The sequence below is a fragment of the Nicotiana tomentosiformis genome, chromosome 6 (genome assembly GCF_000390325.3).
Source record: "Nicotiana tomentosiformis chromosome 6, ASM39032v3, whole genome shotgun sequence".
Classification (NCBI taxonomy): Eukaryota; Viridiplantae; Streptophyta; class Magnoliopsida; order Solanales; family Solanaceae; genus Nicotiana; species Nicotiana tomentosiformis.
Genome location: NC_090817.1, coordinates 10584394 through 10599285, shown reverse-complemented (window position 1 = coordinate 10599285; position 14892 = coordinate 10584394). Strand labels below are relative to the sequence as shown.

The following is a 14892-nucleotide window of genomic DNA, read 5'->3' as shown; positions in this document are numbered from 1 at the left end:
GCTTATTTTCTCTGTGATTTTCATAATAATTTGCTATTTGACATTGTTTGTTTCATAATTAAATCATAATTATTGCATGTTTATTGTCTTATAATTTTATATCAATTGTTGTAATTATTTGGGAAATTTCTTCTATAAAAATTGGTAAATGAATATGTTGGAGGAGCGGGTTGCACGCCGCAACATAATTGATTATAATGAATATATTGGAGGATCGGGTTGCACGCCGCAACAGACTTATTAAAAGTCCATATTGGAGGATCGGGTTGCACTCCACAATAGACTTATTAAAAGTCCATATTGGAGGATCGGGTTGCACGCCGCAACAGACTTATTAAAAGTCCATATTGGAGGATCGGGTTGCACTCCACAATAGACTTATTAAAAGTCCATATTGGAGGATCGGGTTGCACGCCGCAACAGACTTATTAAAAGTCCATATTAGAGGATCGGGTTGCACTCCACAATAGACTTATTAAAAGTCCATATTGGAGGATCGGGTTGCACGCCGCAACAGACTTATTAAAAGTCCATATTGGAGGATCGGGTTATACGCCGCAACAGACTTATTAAAAGTCCATATTGGAGGATCGGGTTGCACGCCACAACAGACTTATTAAAAGTCCATATTGGAGGATCGGGTTGCACGCCGCAACAGACTTATTTAAAATGAATATATTGGAGGCGCGGGTTGCACGCCGCAACAGAACCGAATGTGAATATATTGTGAGAGCGGGTTGCACGCTGCAACATAACTGAATGTGAATATATTGTGAGAGCGGGTTGCACGTTGCAACAAAATTGATAGAAATGATAATTGATTATGACTGTTGCGTTGGCTTCAATTATAATAAATGAGTTACCTGATTTAATTGTATTCTTTGTGGTTATTATTAATACTGCGTACAGGTTAATGTAAGTGAACCGCCTTAGCCTCGTCACTACTTCGTCGAGGTTAGGCTCAGCACTTACCAGTACATGGGGTCAGTTGTACTTATACTACACTCTGCACTTTTTGTGCAGATTTTGGAGTTGGTCCCAGCGGCGTACCGTAGACTTGCTCGAATTTCAGCTATTCAAAGGAGACTTGAGGTATAACTGCACGACGTTCGCAGTTTTGAAGTCCCCATCTACTTTACTTTAGCTGTGTGTTTATTTCCAGACAGCTTTATTTTATTCAAACCTTTATTTGTATTTATTCTAGAAGCTCGTGCACTTGTGACACCAATTCTGAGATGGTATTTAGATACCGTTGTTTTTATGGATTATTTACTATATTTCAAACTTTGCTTCCGCATTTGTTTCTTTGGTTATTAATAATTTAAAAATTGTTTAAAAATCGGTTAATATTATTCTAACGTTGGCTTGCCTAGCAAGTGAAATGTTAGGCGCTATCACGGTCCGAATGTGGGAAATTCGGATCGTGACAATTAAACATCTTAACTCTCTAAAATAAACACTTTTGACTTCCAATCAATTTTGGACAAAAATACTAATAGCCTCAACTACTTTTGTTTAGGCGATGTTCGATTGGTAGGATTGAGAAAAGTAATCTCTAAGTAATATTTATTAGTATTCATTTATTGCTTGGGGTCTGGATTTTCTTCTTTTCTTAATAAATAAAAACATGCATTAGTCATGCTTAAATTTATGTATGATTTCATGCATGATATAAGTAAAATAATAATATGAGTACTAATAATAAATAGAATAAAAAAGCTTAAATGATAAAATAATCCCCAAATATTAATTTATTTCATTATATCTACCATATATATATATATATATATATATATATATATATATATTTCATTTTGTTGTACTTAATGTTTGATCCAGTGCGTGTAGTTAATACATACTCAACAAAATAGAATTCTTTAGAATATTTAGTCTTACTAGTCTTAAAGTACACATGTTGCGTGTGAATCTATAATAATGGAGATAAATTTTTTAAATCAAATATATTATTTTAAACAATGTATTTTAAAGTATAAAATTAAATTTAAAAGTATAAGCTCATGAAAATGATGAATATATTATCTGAAATGACTAATGATGAGTCAGTGTTCTATAACAAATTACTAAAAAATATTGATTAAATAAATTAAAGTATAAATACTATCTCCTTCAAGTTTCATTCGACTTCTCAATAAAAAAAAAGTCAAACTATTCAATTTTCATCTTAAGTTTAAAATAAAGTTTTTATTTATAAAATTTAGATATTATAAAATTAATGTTTCTATAATTACAAGTATTTAAAAGAAGCAATTGAAAAATCTTAGCGAAACACTATCAAATTCGTCATTTTTTAAAACTATAAAGTGCATAAAATAAGAATTAGTAAGAAATAAATAAACATTATAAAGTTTAAATTTCATTCCCCCCTCATTGTGGACGAAAGAACTTATTGGTAGATAACAAATAAATTAAAATTTCATAAAACTCAATTTAAATTAATAAAGGCAAGGTCAATTAATAATACGCAAATAAATTAATGTTTTAGCTTTCAAGGGGTTAGAATATCCATAATATTACAAAATTAAATAATTACAAAATATAATCGTTTGTATGATGCATTATATGAAAAATGAATCAAAACTCAAATTTGGTAGAATGATTTACAAAAATAATAGTTTTAGTTACATCAAGAAGCTGGATGCTAAATATAATAAAGTGAACGACAGTTATTAGAGTATGAAGGAGAAAATAAAATAATTTAACCTCTATCCAATAAATATGTATCAGAGAACTACCTCAAACTTACAAAAGCATTTCAATTTAGTTAGCGTTTAAGCTCAATAATCAATATCATAAAAACTATCTACATTAAGGGCCAACAAAGTAGTCGTCAAGTAAGCATAATCCACATAGATGAAGATGTAAAGGAAAGCGAGAGAAGTAACTAATTCAAATAATAAACAATAACCTATGTATACTTAAAAAACTAAACAAAAACCTTATCAGAAAGAAACCATTATATACCCTAAGGGGTACGTTTGGTTAAAAATATTAGGAAAACAATCTTTTTAACATTTGTATTGTGTTTATACTTTGTTTTGTTATCACTATAGTTAGTATGCATGTATCATTTGTTAGAATAATCATAGAATTATGTTTTAAACCTCAATGAATATGGTATTACAATACAATGATGGATTATTTAAACTTGGATAAAATAATCCAAATGACAAAATTGTTTTCTTTCAAAGATTTTTCTTTAAACCTTTGACTTTGAACATTTCCATGCTATAATTGATCCCCCCCTCCCCCCTCCCCCCTATTTTCTCAGTATTAATTGCGTATCAATAATAAAAGGGAAGTGAGTTAGCTAATATAAGTTGATTTGCTCTTTATCAATTTAGACATGAAAGTGGAGTTTGTTCATATTAATTAATAATCTATCTTCAAGTTTTCACACCAACCACTTCCTCAATATTCTTTTGAACATTTATGCTATAGTAGGTTTTAGCTATTTTTTTCTTAACTCTTATTCCAAATCTCTCTCTATATATATAGTGAAGTCCCGAAAGAAAATGTTTTGCTTCTTTTTCACTTATTACTAATTTATTAACACAATATAATTTCTAAAGTCGGAAGGAAAAAATATATTTTTCTTTATATTATTAAACTTTAACGTAATGCTTAAGTGAAGTTATGGAGAGAGAAGAAGGTTAGAACAAGAGACTTTTGATGATGCAAGTATCTTTAAGTCTTTTACAAATTTTTACATATATATTGTATTCTTTGCTTGTGTATTGTGCTTAAGAATTTTTGCATTCCTTTTTCTTGGAAAAGTTACTAAGAACCACAATTTTGTTTTGTCAGTTTTCTACTTAAATTATTCTGTGTCCCCGAAAACCTCCTGAACTATATTGTCCTTCATATTAAAACCCCCTCATTGCATTCTTCGAGGTGCATCTAGTACACACTCCTAATTGTCTAAAAAATATGCTATCTAGCACTATACGTGGCTATTTAACTCAACCTAAAACCAGCATAAACCATCATCTTTTTGTCAGTTACCTACTTAAACTATCCGGTGTCCCCAAAATCTCCCTAAACTATATTCCCCTACATATTAAAATCTCATGTTGGACTTTAATGGTACGCATGTCTAATTATATTAACTTATAGTTTGTACAAAGTTTTTATATAGTTTACTCATGATGTATTACTATCGAATGATTGATTAATTCTAGGAGTTTTGGCCAAAATAATATCTAATATACTGTGTTAATTTTAGGTTTAATTGTGGTTGTGCTTTATGCTAGACTCCAATTGATAAGTCATTATTTATATTCACTCTGTAGCACCGTTAAAATATAAATAAAGCCATATAGTGTTGTATTTCTTAAAAGTCATCTTATATTACATAAAAAAAATTACACAAAATAAAATTTTGCAAATAAAAAATTAATTGCCCAGCAATTACATTCTCTAATTCCATGGTAGATAAAGAAGGTTTAAGAAATTCAACTTTGTTCTTTACAAAGTGTTGAGTTTAATAAGAAGATTTAAATTGGTATTCTTTCAACAATATGTGTAAGACATGAAAGAAGACTAAAACAAGAAAGAGAAGAGAATAAATAATTTCAGAGGAAACAAGAGAGGGAGAAATTTTTCTAGAGGAAACCCATATGGATAACTGAAGAAAAAAGGTTAAAATTGAAGAAGAAGGTGAAAAACAAAGAAGAGAGGTGAAAAATAAGAAAAAATGGTAAAATGTGAGGAAGAAATATGGATATAACTGAAATAAGATGAATATTTATTAAAAAAATAAATTTGAAAGAGGGTTAGACTAATTAACTATTATTTTCTGTTAGGTGGGCCATTTTGATGGTTTTGTTTCGGCTACCATGCGCTCCCAAGCGAGTATCTACACATGTTTTGCCAGGTCAGTGACGAGGTTTTTTTAATATGAGCGACAATATTGTTCAGAAGGATCTTGGGGACACCGAATAGTTTAAATAAAAAACTGACAAAAATATAATAGTTTAAGGGGGATTTTTAGAGCATTAACTCTTGAACATGCGAGGCATCTAATTTTCCGTTTATGAATTGTAGACGTGCTTTGCAATTACAACCCAAAATTTTGTAATAGTTTCACGGGACAATACATAAAGTTTAACACAATTTTGTTTATATAAGGTACAAATTTAATTGATTTAAAGTTCTAAATATTTGGAGTTACTACATAGTAGTTCAAATATGGAAAATTTTAGTAGCAACATTTCTAATTGATTTTAAAATTTTAAATATTGAAAATATAATATTAAAGTTCTAAATATTGATTTTAAAGTTCTAAATGACTATGACTATTTTGTCCAATGTGAACTATATTTTTAAAGGGTAAAAAAGGCAAACGACATATCGCTAAGTGCCTTTGTGCTTTTAATATAGTACAAATAGATATAGATAGATAGATAGATATAGATAGATAATCCAATTTTTTTTGCCATTTATCTATTTTTCTGAAAAAACTATTTAGCAAATGACTCTCTTTTTTGTTTCTCTTGCAATTTGTAGACCTTTTGGAATACAGTTTAAAGATTCCTTTTTGAAAATCTTATGAGAAATTCATGGATCAGTTCAGATTCTCTCTTAATCACTGTTATAGAGAGGAAAATCAAGTCGCAGACAAGCTTGCATTTATCAGTCACTCTATCCCTCATTCCCAATTGTTTCAAGTGTTTTTTGACCTTCCTCCTCAAGTCAAGGGTTTCATGAACATGGATAGATGGGACTTGCCGGTATTTCGAAAGACTAGACTAAAGAGAACATGCATTACCTTTGATCCTCCTTGACCATGCAGTCTTGAACAGTAGGGATATATTTCCTGATAGTACTTTTTTTGAATAGGTTGGATCTCCTTCTTTCAAGCACATAGCTTGTGTAATGCTTCACATATGTATTTACTTCTCATTTGTAAAAAGTTGGCATTTGCTGTCTTACAAGGGTGATCTAGGGAGTTAGCTAGTTTATCTATACTCCCTCGGCTCAATGTATTGGAGATGAATGAAATGCGCAGTTTATTAAAAAACAAAAGAGAAATAATTAAACCACATTCTAAAATTATGCAAGTTATTGTTGTAAAGTTGTGCAATATGAGGACTTTCTGCATATGGCCCACGTTTCTTCTCCTAAGGCCCAAATTTCAACTCCGAAGCCCAGCACAGTTTCAGGCCTTAACAGCTCCACATTTATAATCCTTACTAATCTCCAAAAGCCCTAACCCTAGTATTTCTAACCTTCGCAGCTCCAAACACTCCAAATTTCTACGGCGACCGGCGACTCCCAAATCAGCCATGGGTAAGCTTAGTTGTTCTTCACTATTTCTCTCTTCATTTGCAATTTATTAAGGATTAATTTTGTAGCTTGGATTTATTGATTGTAGGTAAGGTACACGGATCATTAGCTCGTGCCGGGAAAGTGAGAGGGCAAACTCCTAAGGTTGCTAAGCAAGATAAGAAGAAGAAGCCACGCGGACGCGCTCACAAGCGCATGCAATACAACAGGCGATTTGTTACTGCCGGTACACATATGTTTTCGTTCTTTAATATCACTTTATGGATATAAATACTGTTTTCGTCTCTAACTATATTTGTAATTGAAAAAGTTAATACTCCCCTTGTTTCAATTTAGATGACACATTTTTTTATTGAGAGTCAATCTAACTAAACTTTAAAGCTAAATTGGATTAGTTCAACTCAGTATTTTAAAATTGCAATGTAGGTATTCAAAAACTATATGAAAAGTACTGTAAATTGCAACTTTCCTCGTGTCAATATGATAAAAAAATACATTTTAAAATGTTGGTCAAATTCATACAGTTTGACTCTTGATAAGCGATCATCTAAATTTAAATGGATGGAGTAATATATTTAAGCGTGCACAGTCCTAGTAATTTTGTCCCCAATGTAGTTTAGTTTCTCTGGTTTCATTTGCTTACGTAAATGTATATGAAATAGGTTAACATGAGTATATATTAGTAGGTACACACACGTCCATTAGTATGCAAATCATAAAACAGAATAAAACTGTTGATAACTGTAGATAAAGTGACAAATAATGATGCACAGAAAGTATGTATGTGTCAAATGTACAAATTTTATGTATGTCAGTAAGCACTTACTCGCACATGGTTTTCACATCACACCAGTAATAACATAACATGTGTATTCTGCATGCTCTTTTATCATCTAACCATGGTCAATAACACCTCGTTTATTACTTAACAATGATAGAATATTGTATTGGTGTGGTGCGGGTGAGATTTTACCATACACTGCTCATATTGATGTATGAACGTGCTAGTGAAATTTAACATAACATGTGATGCATACTCTTTAGTCATCTAACCATGGTCAATTAATGTCCATTTTCACCTCATTTATTACTTAACAATGATAAAGTAGTGTATTAGTGAGGTGTGTGGGGTTTTACATAAACTGCTCATGTTGGTGTATGGATGTGCTATTGAAATTTAACATACTTTAAATCTCCCCAATACCCATTAGCTTTTGTTCAGAATCCTGAATCTATGATCGTAAGCATTCTAGACAAGTTTTGGGGTTGTCAGATTTGATAAAGCATCTGTGGTGTAAATTGAGCTTGTCTATTTTTCTGTTCAGCATTTTATGATCTTAACACAGTAGATCTATTTCATTTCTATTAAAAGAAACAAGTGAATTAATTGTTCAAATATAACAGATTTTGCTAGTTTAAGTACCAGTGCAATGTGATATTTCTGGTGTGGTTACTTTTATTTGTTAGTGGTATATCCCTGTTTGATTGCTTGTATCTATGCTTCATTTTGCAAATGAACTTTTTTGAATCTTCTCTTTTGGACATTTAAATTATATTCTCACTGAATTCTGCTTCCGTCTCTGAGCCGAGGGTCTCCGGAAACAGCCTCTCTATCCCTCCGGGGTAGGGGTAAGGTCTGTGTACACTCTACCCTCCCCAGACCCCACTAGTGGGATTCTACTGTGTTATTATACTGAATTCTGCTTCTGTCTGCTTGCAGTGGTTGGTTTCGGGAAGAAACGAGGGCCTAACTCCTCAGAGAAGTAGATGAGGACGTCCATTGTGGTTTTTCAAGAATTTTGTCACCTTGTTTTGTTTGTAAATTTTAATTTTGGGACCTGATAATCGGAAAACTAGTTTATGACTTGTTTTTGCAGGACCAATGAATGTTTGGTGTTTTGAAAGAATTTGAATTTCAGCCATGCTATCTTTTATTGATTATATCATCTTATTCATGACTTGAATGTTGTGTTATAGCTATTGGGTTGCCACTTCTGATTCATAGGGAGTGATTCCCTTGATACTTGCCCTCTTGACTTGATGTGTGTTTCCTTACAGAGGTTGTGGCTCCTAGCAATGTTTTTTTTAGTTCAGTGAAGTAATTCTGAAATGCTGGATTGGGCTTCATTTGGAATCCTATTAACCACAATTTGTGCTTTAGAATTTCTTCTTCAGAATATCATTGCTATGCAATCTGACGCGCCTGCTGCCTTTGGTAAAGATAAACAAATCAAGCTAAATGTTTTCTTTCTATTATTGTTATACTGGTCGATATGCCAATTACCACACAACAAAGTAAAAACAATTCTGAAGTTACGTTAGTGAGAGTATCTTATACTAAGATTATGCCAAGGTACACATGAAGTCGGTGATGTAGTGCGAAATAACTTCCTTAAAAATTTATTTAGTTGATAATTTGCTTGATACCTTAGACTTCTTGAATCACATTTGCAAGAATTTATGTTGCACAAACGCTTATATGTTGACTTGGATTAGGGAAAGAGATGACTTCTTCAAACATTAAAAGCTAGAAGTTGATTTGATTAGATGTCGAAGTTATAGATGATAGTGCTCTCTCTCAGATGGGGCTAAAGAGAGAGTAGTATATTTAGTAGACCAAGTTCATATTACCAAGGCAAAGGAGGGCATCATGTCTTCCTACGCTTACCGTTGGAGGCATATTATAAATAAAGGATAACTTTACCAAACAGGCACAACATTCTATGTCAATTATACTGGCCTTGGCCATCATCACTTGTAATCTAATGGTGCGGCAGAGGTCTCTCAAAGGCTATCCCCATTCTTCCTTCCCCTATTCAACCAAAAAAGGAAAGAAACCAATAACTAATTATAGATGTCTTGGACTTGTTCTAGCCAACTATAGGGATCAACGCGATGAATTTTAACCAGCAACGAGCACACTTTTCAATCACATGTAACTAACTCTCTTCTAAGTGAAAGGAACTCTGATGGGATTCTGAAGAACATACCATACAACCATTTAGTACAAGTTCAACAAACTTCATATTGTCTTCAAATGCAACAGTGTTTTTAGGTGATCGCGAAGCCAGAAATTTTCGTCAGGATGTTCAAACTGGAAATAAGTGAAAAATAATTTCCGACAAAAGGTGTTCAGTATATGTTATACACCTCTAAAAGCTAATATTTTATCTACATCCATAGTGTACTTTTCGACGAAGGTGGTTATTGACCACCCTTCGGATAATGTAGCTTTCCCCCTGGTAATGGAGATGTTTCACCCTTTGCCATCAATAGCATAACAATACACTATGCAGGAAAGACAATTTATAAACAAAAACGACTAGTTTGCAGTTCAATTGTCTCTACGGGTAATGACAATGAAATCTAGAGAAAAACTTTTAACCTTACATAAGCAATGGAATTTCATATCAATCATATTTGGAAAAAGAAAAATACACCTCGCGCCAATAACGCCATTTGAGCGTTCCTTTTTGGAAGATCAACCAAACCAGCTCCAACACCTAACACCAACTTGAATTTAGAGCGAGTTTGCATATTAAGTAAAAGAAAAAGAAAAACCTATTCCGCTCAGCTGTGTCTAAAACCTATACCTGTTTCTGTAGCAGAAGTTCTTCTCGGTCCACGAGGTTATTACACTCTTTGGGGACCTTACAACTCGTCATGAACGTTTCGGTCGTGTGTCGTTGTTTTTAACTGACGTTCAAGAAGGTAAGTCGTGGCTAACGATGCATGTAAAGCAGCACCATATGGAAGTGCATCTTCATTGACTCTGTAGAAAGGGTTGTGACCTGACTCGAATCGTCCTTTAGTTTCATCCACCATTCCAAGTAAGTAGAAGTATCCAGGAAAAGCCTCAGCAAAGAATGAAAAATCTTCTGTGCCCATAGTGGGTTTCTTTTCTATGATCTTGTCGTTGCCCAGCATCTGTGCAGCTACATCTCGAAAATGTTCATGCAAAGCTTTATTATTTACTGTCACCGGGTAAAACGGCCTATTTTTGGTATCAAAGTCAACTGTTGCGTTGCACCTTTGTACGGCAGCTTGTCTTGTGATAACCTGTTAATTGTTTCCAGGAGAATTTCACTCAACAAATCGGGTTTTCCCATTCATTATGTTCTAGCATTTTTTTTGTGTGCGAAACATCCTTCAGCAATAATATGGTACTTTGGGCAATCAAATATACTAATATTAAAGATATACCTCTACGATTCTCTGTTTAAGTTGCGTGAAACTTTCTTTTGAGAATGCCCTGAAAGTTCCACCGATTGTGACAGAGTCAGGTATAACGTTAAATGCACCACCACCTTTGAACATACCAACCGTAACAACCTGCAAAATCATGCCTCTTTAGGGTAATCGGTGGATAAGTTGTAAAGGCCAAGGTGATCTCTTTGGAGAATGAAAAAGGCATGGTAATATTTGAAATAAATGGGCAATAACTTGTCAATTTGAAGGATGCGGATTGGTAAAGCAATTTTTCACACAATAAACTGGGAAGTCTTGACATTTTTCGTTCTTGACATGCCCCAAATTGTACTATTTGCCATGTATTTGAACATGACAAATGCATATGAATACAAAATTTATGCAAATGTTACCATTCCAAATATTCAAATGCACTGCAGATGTTCTAACTTCGAAAGGGGAGGCACCGCTTTGCCTGAACAATAGAACATTTTGCAAAATGGGAAGCAAAACTTCTACATAAATGCCAATCAGAGTGTATTCGGCTAATTTTTTACTACGACAACAAAGATAGGAAAGGAATTATGAACTTTCTTCAAATCAGCAGCAGTAAGAGCATACAAATAAGCTGCATAAATTTGTAAAATTGCTAGAACACGTGTTGGATTCACATATACTAGAGAAGGGGGAGAGAGAGCACCTGTGAATCCAAGGGATTGGCTTCCCGTGAAACAAGATGTTGCAAACTAACTATAATGTTAGAAGCTGCTAAGATTGGATCTATAGTGTGCTGAGGAATTGCGGCATGACCACCTTTCCCCTTTATTACCGCCTCAAAGAAGCCACTGCCAGCCATGATAGGGCCAGAATTGGCGGTAACAGTGCCAATAGGACAAGTGGCAGAAATATGCAGACCAAAGATGGCATCAACATTATCAAGTATCCCAGATTCAAGCATTTTCTTTGCTCCTCCACCTCCCTCCTCAGCTGGCTGAAAAACCAAAAGAATAGTTCCCTGCCATCAAAAAGTTCGGTCAATCCCTGACTCCTAACTCAACAATTTTTTCGATAACATCCATGATTATTCATATATGCTGATCCAACAGTGTAATCCCGGAACACAAAAAAACATGATTAACTACGGTCTACATTTTCCGATGAACAAAGGAGTTCGTGGTCCACTTAAAAGGACAGTTCAGTTTGAAATGCCACAGCAACAAGAGGGCTAAACCAATCGAATGAAGAAATTAAGGGCCAGAATGACCCTTACTAAATAACACAATATATGATGTATAGCTTCTTTTATATTTAAGAAACTATAAGGTAATTGAGGGCAACTACTGCTCTTTTGTTAGTCGAGCAGCTTACCCTCATTCCACTTATGCAGTCCCCTTTCACAAACTTGTACAGCCAACTCTACTATCACAGAAATAAAGAAATGGGGAACAATTTGGCACAAAATGTATGTAGGTGTGAAAGGACCAACTAAAATCGTGAGGGTCCAGGTTTCCTGTATCATAAAAAATAATTTGCCCAACAATGTATTTGACCCCTTTATGTTATTGGTTCCAAATTCCTTATTCGTGGCCACACAAAGCTAAGTTGTTAAGCCATAATCTTAGTATATCAGGAACCTACATAAATAACTACTCAAGTTGTAACCCTTAGTTCAGAATCTAGAACTAGAGATGTCAACTCTCGTAGTTTAGAGATTATAAATAAAAAAGATATGCCGCTCACAATACCATCTTTCTATTAAATAAGCATAGCTAAATAATCTCTTACCCCTATTTAGGTCTGTAAGCACACAAACAATTGTTTGTCCTAAAACTTACCTACTGAACTTACGCAATGTATCCACCTGAATCATGACATTGTTGGGTGTGTGTGAACATAGTCTCACATGGAAAATAGAAAAGAAAAATAAGCTACTTATAAGCGGTAATATACAACAAAATTTCCAATATAAGATAACTCCACAATCCTTAGAAATGTTACTTCATAAGAAGGACGGTAAATCCCTAGAAGTTTCTGTGAAACAAAAGGGTTTGGCGTACGAGCACCTGCCTTCGCACATTACGCAACACAACTATAAGAGTCTCTCGTGTCAAACTATCAATCTCCTCTATTCAAGCCAGAGATAATAAAAAAATTATAGCTTATTATATGGCTAGTCGCTTGTGGTTTAGAGAAAAGAACAAAAAACAAAAGGGGGTATTAAAATATTGATATGTATAGAAGGCATTTTAGAGGTAGTTACTTAAGTCAGGTGGAAATTAACATATAAGAATGATTATTCTTTACAAAGAACAATCATCTAAGGAAAAAGAAAGAGTCTCTAATCAATCCCAAGTAACCGCTACTCTATAAACAGAAAACAAGCCGAAAAAAGAATATCGACATTTTCCTTTCTAGCTGCACAATCACTAACGACTGCTAGAATTAGCCAGCAAATAGCAAATAGAATGACGACATAACACTCTTGAATCCAAGCTAATGGAGAGAACTACAGTATGAACCTGTAACTCAGTGCTCCGCTCTTGAAGAATTTTTGCAGCACCAAGAAGCATAGCAATGTGAGCATCATGTCCACACGCATGCATCTTGCCCGGTATTTTACTCTTGTGCTCCCATTCCACTTCCTCCTGCACGTGTAACACAAATAAATGACTCAATTTGCTCCATTTTATAAGACATTCTTTCCTTTTTAGTTTGTTCCAAAAAGAATTACACCTTCTATATCTATAAACGCTTTAACTTCAAACTTACTAATTTTCCCTTAATAAGATGCTCTTACAACCATAGAAATGCCATAACATGTTTAAAACTACAAGTTTTAAAGACACTTTTGGTATGTGTCACAACCACAAGTATTTCTTTCTTTTTAAATCTGTGCCTAGTAAAACAATATCATATAGGATGAAGCAGACGGAGCACATGTTAAAGTTGTGCATCTATAATCAGTGGCGGAGCAACATGTATTCAAGAATTGCATTGTGTAGCTAGGTAAAAAAATTTGTTTTATGATTTATATAGGATATATTGACTACTCTTGGCTTCTTCGGGGTTTACTTCTTTATATTTCGATCCCTCCTGATGAAAATTCTAGCTCCGCCGCTCTCTATAATTTCCCCCTCCCTTCAGGAAAAAAAAAAGGAAAAGCAAAAAATTGCATATCACTACAAACTTCTACCACAAATTATCAATAGATAAAATAAAGGCAGTACCTCATATTATCATTTGCCTAGACTATCTATAATTGACAATAAAGGAATAAATAAATGCATAATTGGTATAAAAACCTGCAAAGGAAGAGCATCCATATCAGCTCTAAGAGCTACAAAAGGTGATTTTCCAGTACCAATAAAACCAACTACACCAGTAACAGCTACAGGGTACTCGTAATAAATTCCCATTTTATCAAGCTCATTTCTGATAAGTTTACTAGTCTCAAATTCCTCAAACCCCAACTCAGGATTTTCATGTATAGTCCTCCTAATTTTCACCATCCAATCAAAAAGGTCTGTTCTTTTTGCCAAATTCAAGAAATTGGTTGAAATATTGGCCAACTCCTCTTTGTTCAATAAAGAATCTGATAAGGTGGGAGTTGCTAAATATGTGCATAGACTGAAAAAGGCAAGAACCCATTTCAAGAAACCCATGAAATGATTATTTGGATGAGTTTGAAAAATGTTGAGTTTCTTGAAATTGAGGGGCTTTGTCTAAGTTCGTTGAGATTACTTTCTGTGTGTTGGAAAAAGAATCTAGGAGTACTTTTGCCCCTTTTTACTTGCTATTTTGGGATTGAGAATCAGAATCTTGCCTTAAAGTTAAAATGAGAACTTTTATTTAATTTATTTAATTTTTGAGAGGTGCTAACGACCACACTAATGTGGCCCAACCGTGGTCACACGGGTGAAATTACATCAACGACCTCCTAATTATTTAGCCCTACAATTTTTCCTCCAAAACAAAAAATTAAATATGGAGAGGCTCTTCCTATTCCCAAGCATTGAGCTGCATGAAATCATCCTTGTTCACATACGGAGGAAGTAAAGTCTTTACATCATATTATATTTTCATTGTATTTTATGTGTATAGCAAATTATTGTATTTCCTTAAAAAATAATAATATGGTATACAATTTAGTAGGAGGAAGAAAATTTGAATTCACCAGATATAGTAGTATCAATACTTCCTCCTTATCAAACTAAGTCAAAGTGGACACTTCCTCCTTATCTAAAAATGAATTCAAACCAAGAAAATTTGACGGTGCAAGAAAATATGAATCCAATTGAACATAACACAAATACAACAACAACCATGAATATGAACCAAGACAATAGGTTTGATCGAGTTAGGGACGAGTTGTACAGATCTTTAAGGATGACATCGGAC

The 14892-nt window shown here is 33.7% G+C and overlaps 2 protein-coding genes across 3 annotated transcripts; one reads left to right on the top strand and one right to left on the bottom strand.

The window, feature by feature from the left end:
• The first annotated feature begins 6154 nt into the window (after positions 1-6154).
• Positions 6155-8270, top strand: LOC104115423 (small ribosomal subunit protein eS30z/eS30y/eS30x). The gene is made up of 3 exons (XM_009626054.4): positions 6155-6309; positions 6395-6532; positions 8027-8270. The coding sequence occupies exons 1-3, from the start codon at positions 6306-6308 to the stop codon at positions 8071-8073; spliced, it is 189 nt and encodes a 62-aa protein (XP_009624349.1). The 5' UTR covers positions 6155-6305; the 3' UTR covers positions 8074-8270.
• Positions 8271-9673: 1403 nt separating this feature from the next.
• Positions 9674-14314, bottom strand: LOC104115431 (IAA-amino acid hydrolase ILR1-like 4). Of its 2 annotated transcripts, XR_690602.4 has the most exons (6): positions 13797-14301; positions 13014-13139; positions 11195-11509; positions 10510-10638; positions 9900-10365; positions 9674-9809 (listed from the first exon to the last, which is right to left on the bottom strand). XR_690602.4 is itself a non-coding variant. In XM_009626067.4 (5 exons), exons 1-5 carry the CDS (start codon positions 14154-14156, stop codon positions 9958-9960), a joined length of 1338 nt encoding a protein of 445 aa, XP_009624362.1. In that variant the 5' UTR covers positions 14157-14314; the 3' UTR covers positions 9674-9957. The 2 variants fall into 2 exon arrangements, 1 of the variants encoding a protein (XP_009624362.1); XM_009626067.4 differs by having other exon boundaries at positions 9674-10365; positions 13797-14314.
• Between the last annotated feature and the right edge of the window lie 578 nt (positions 14315-14892).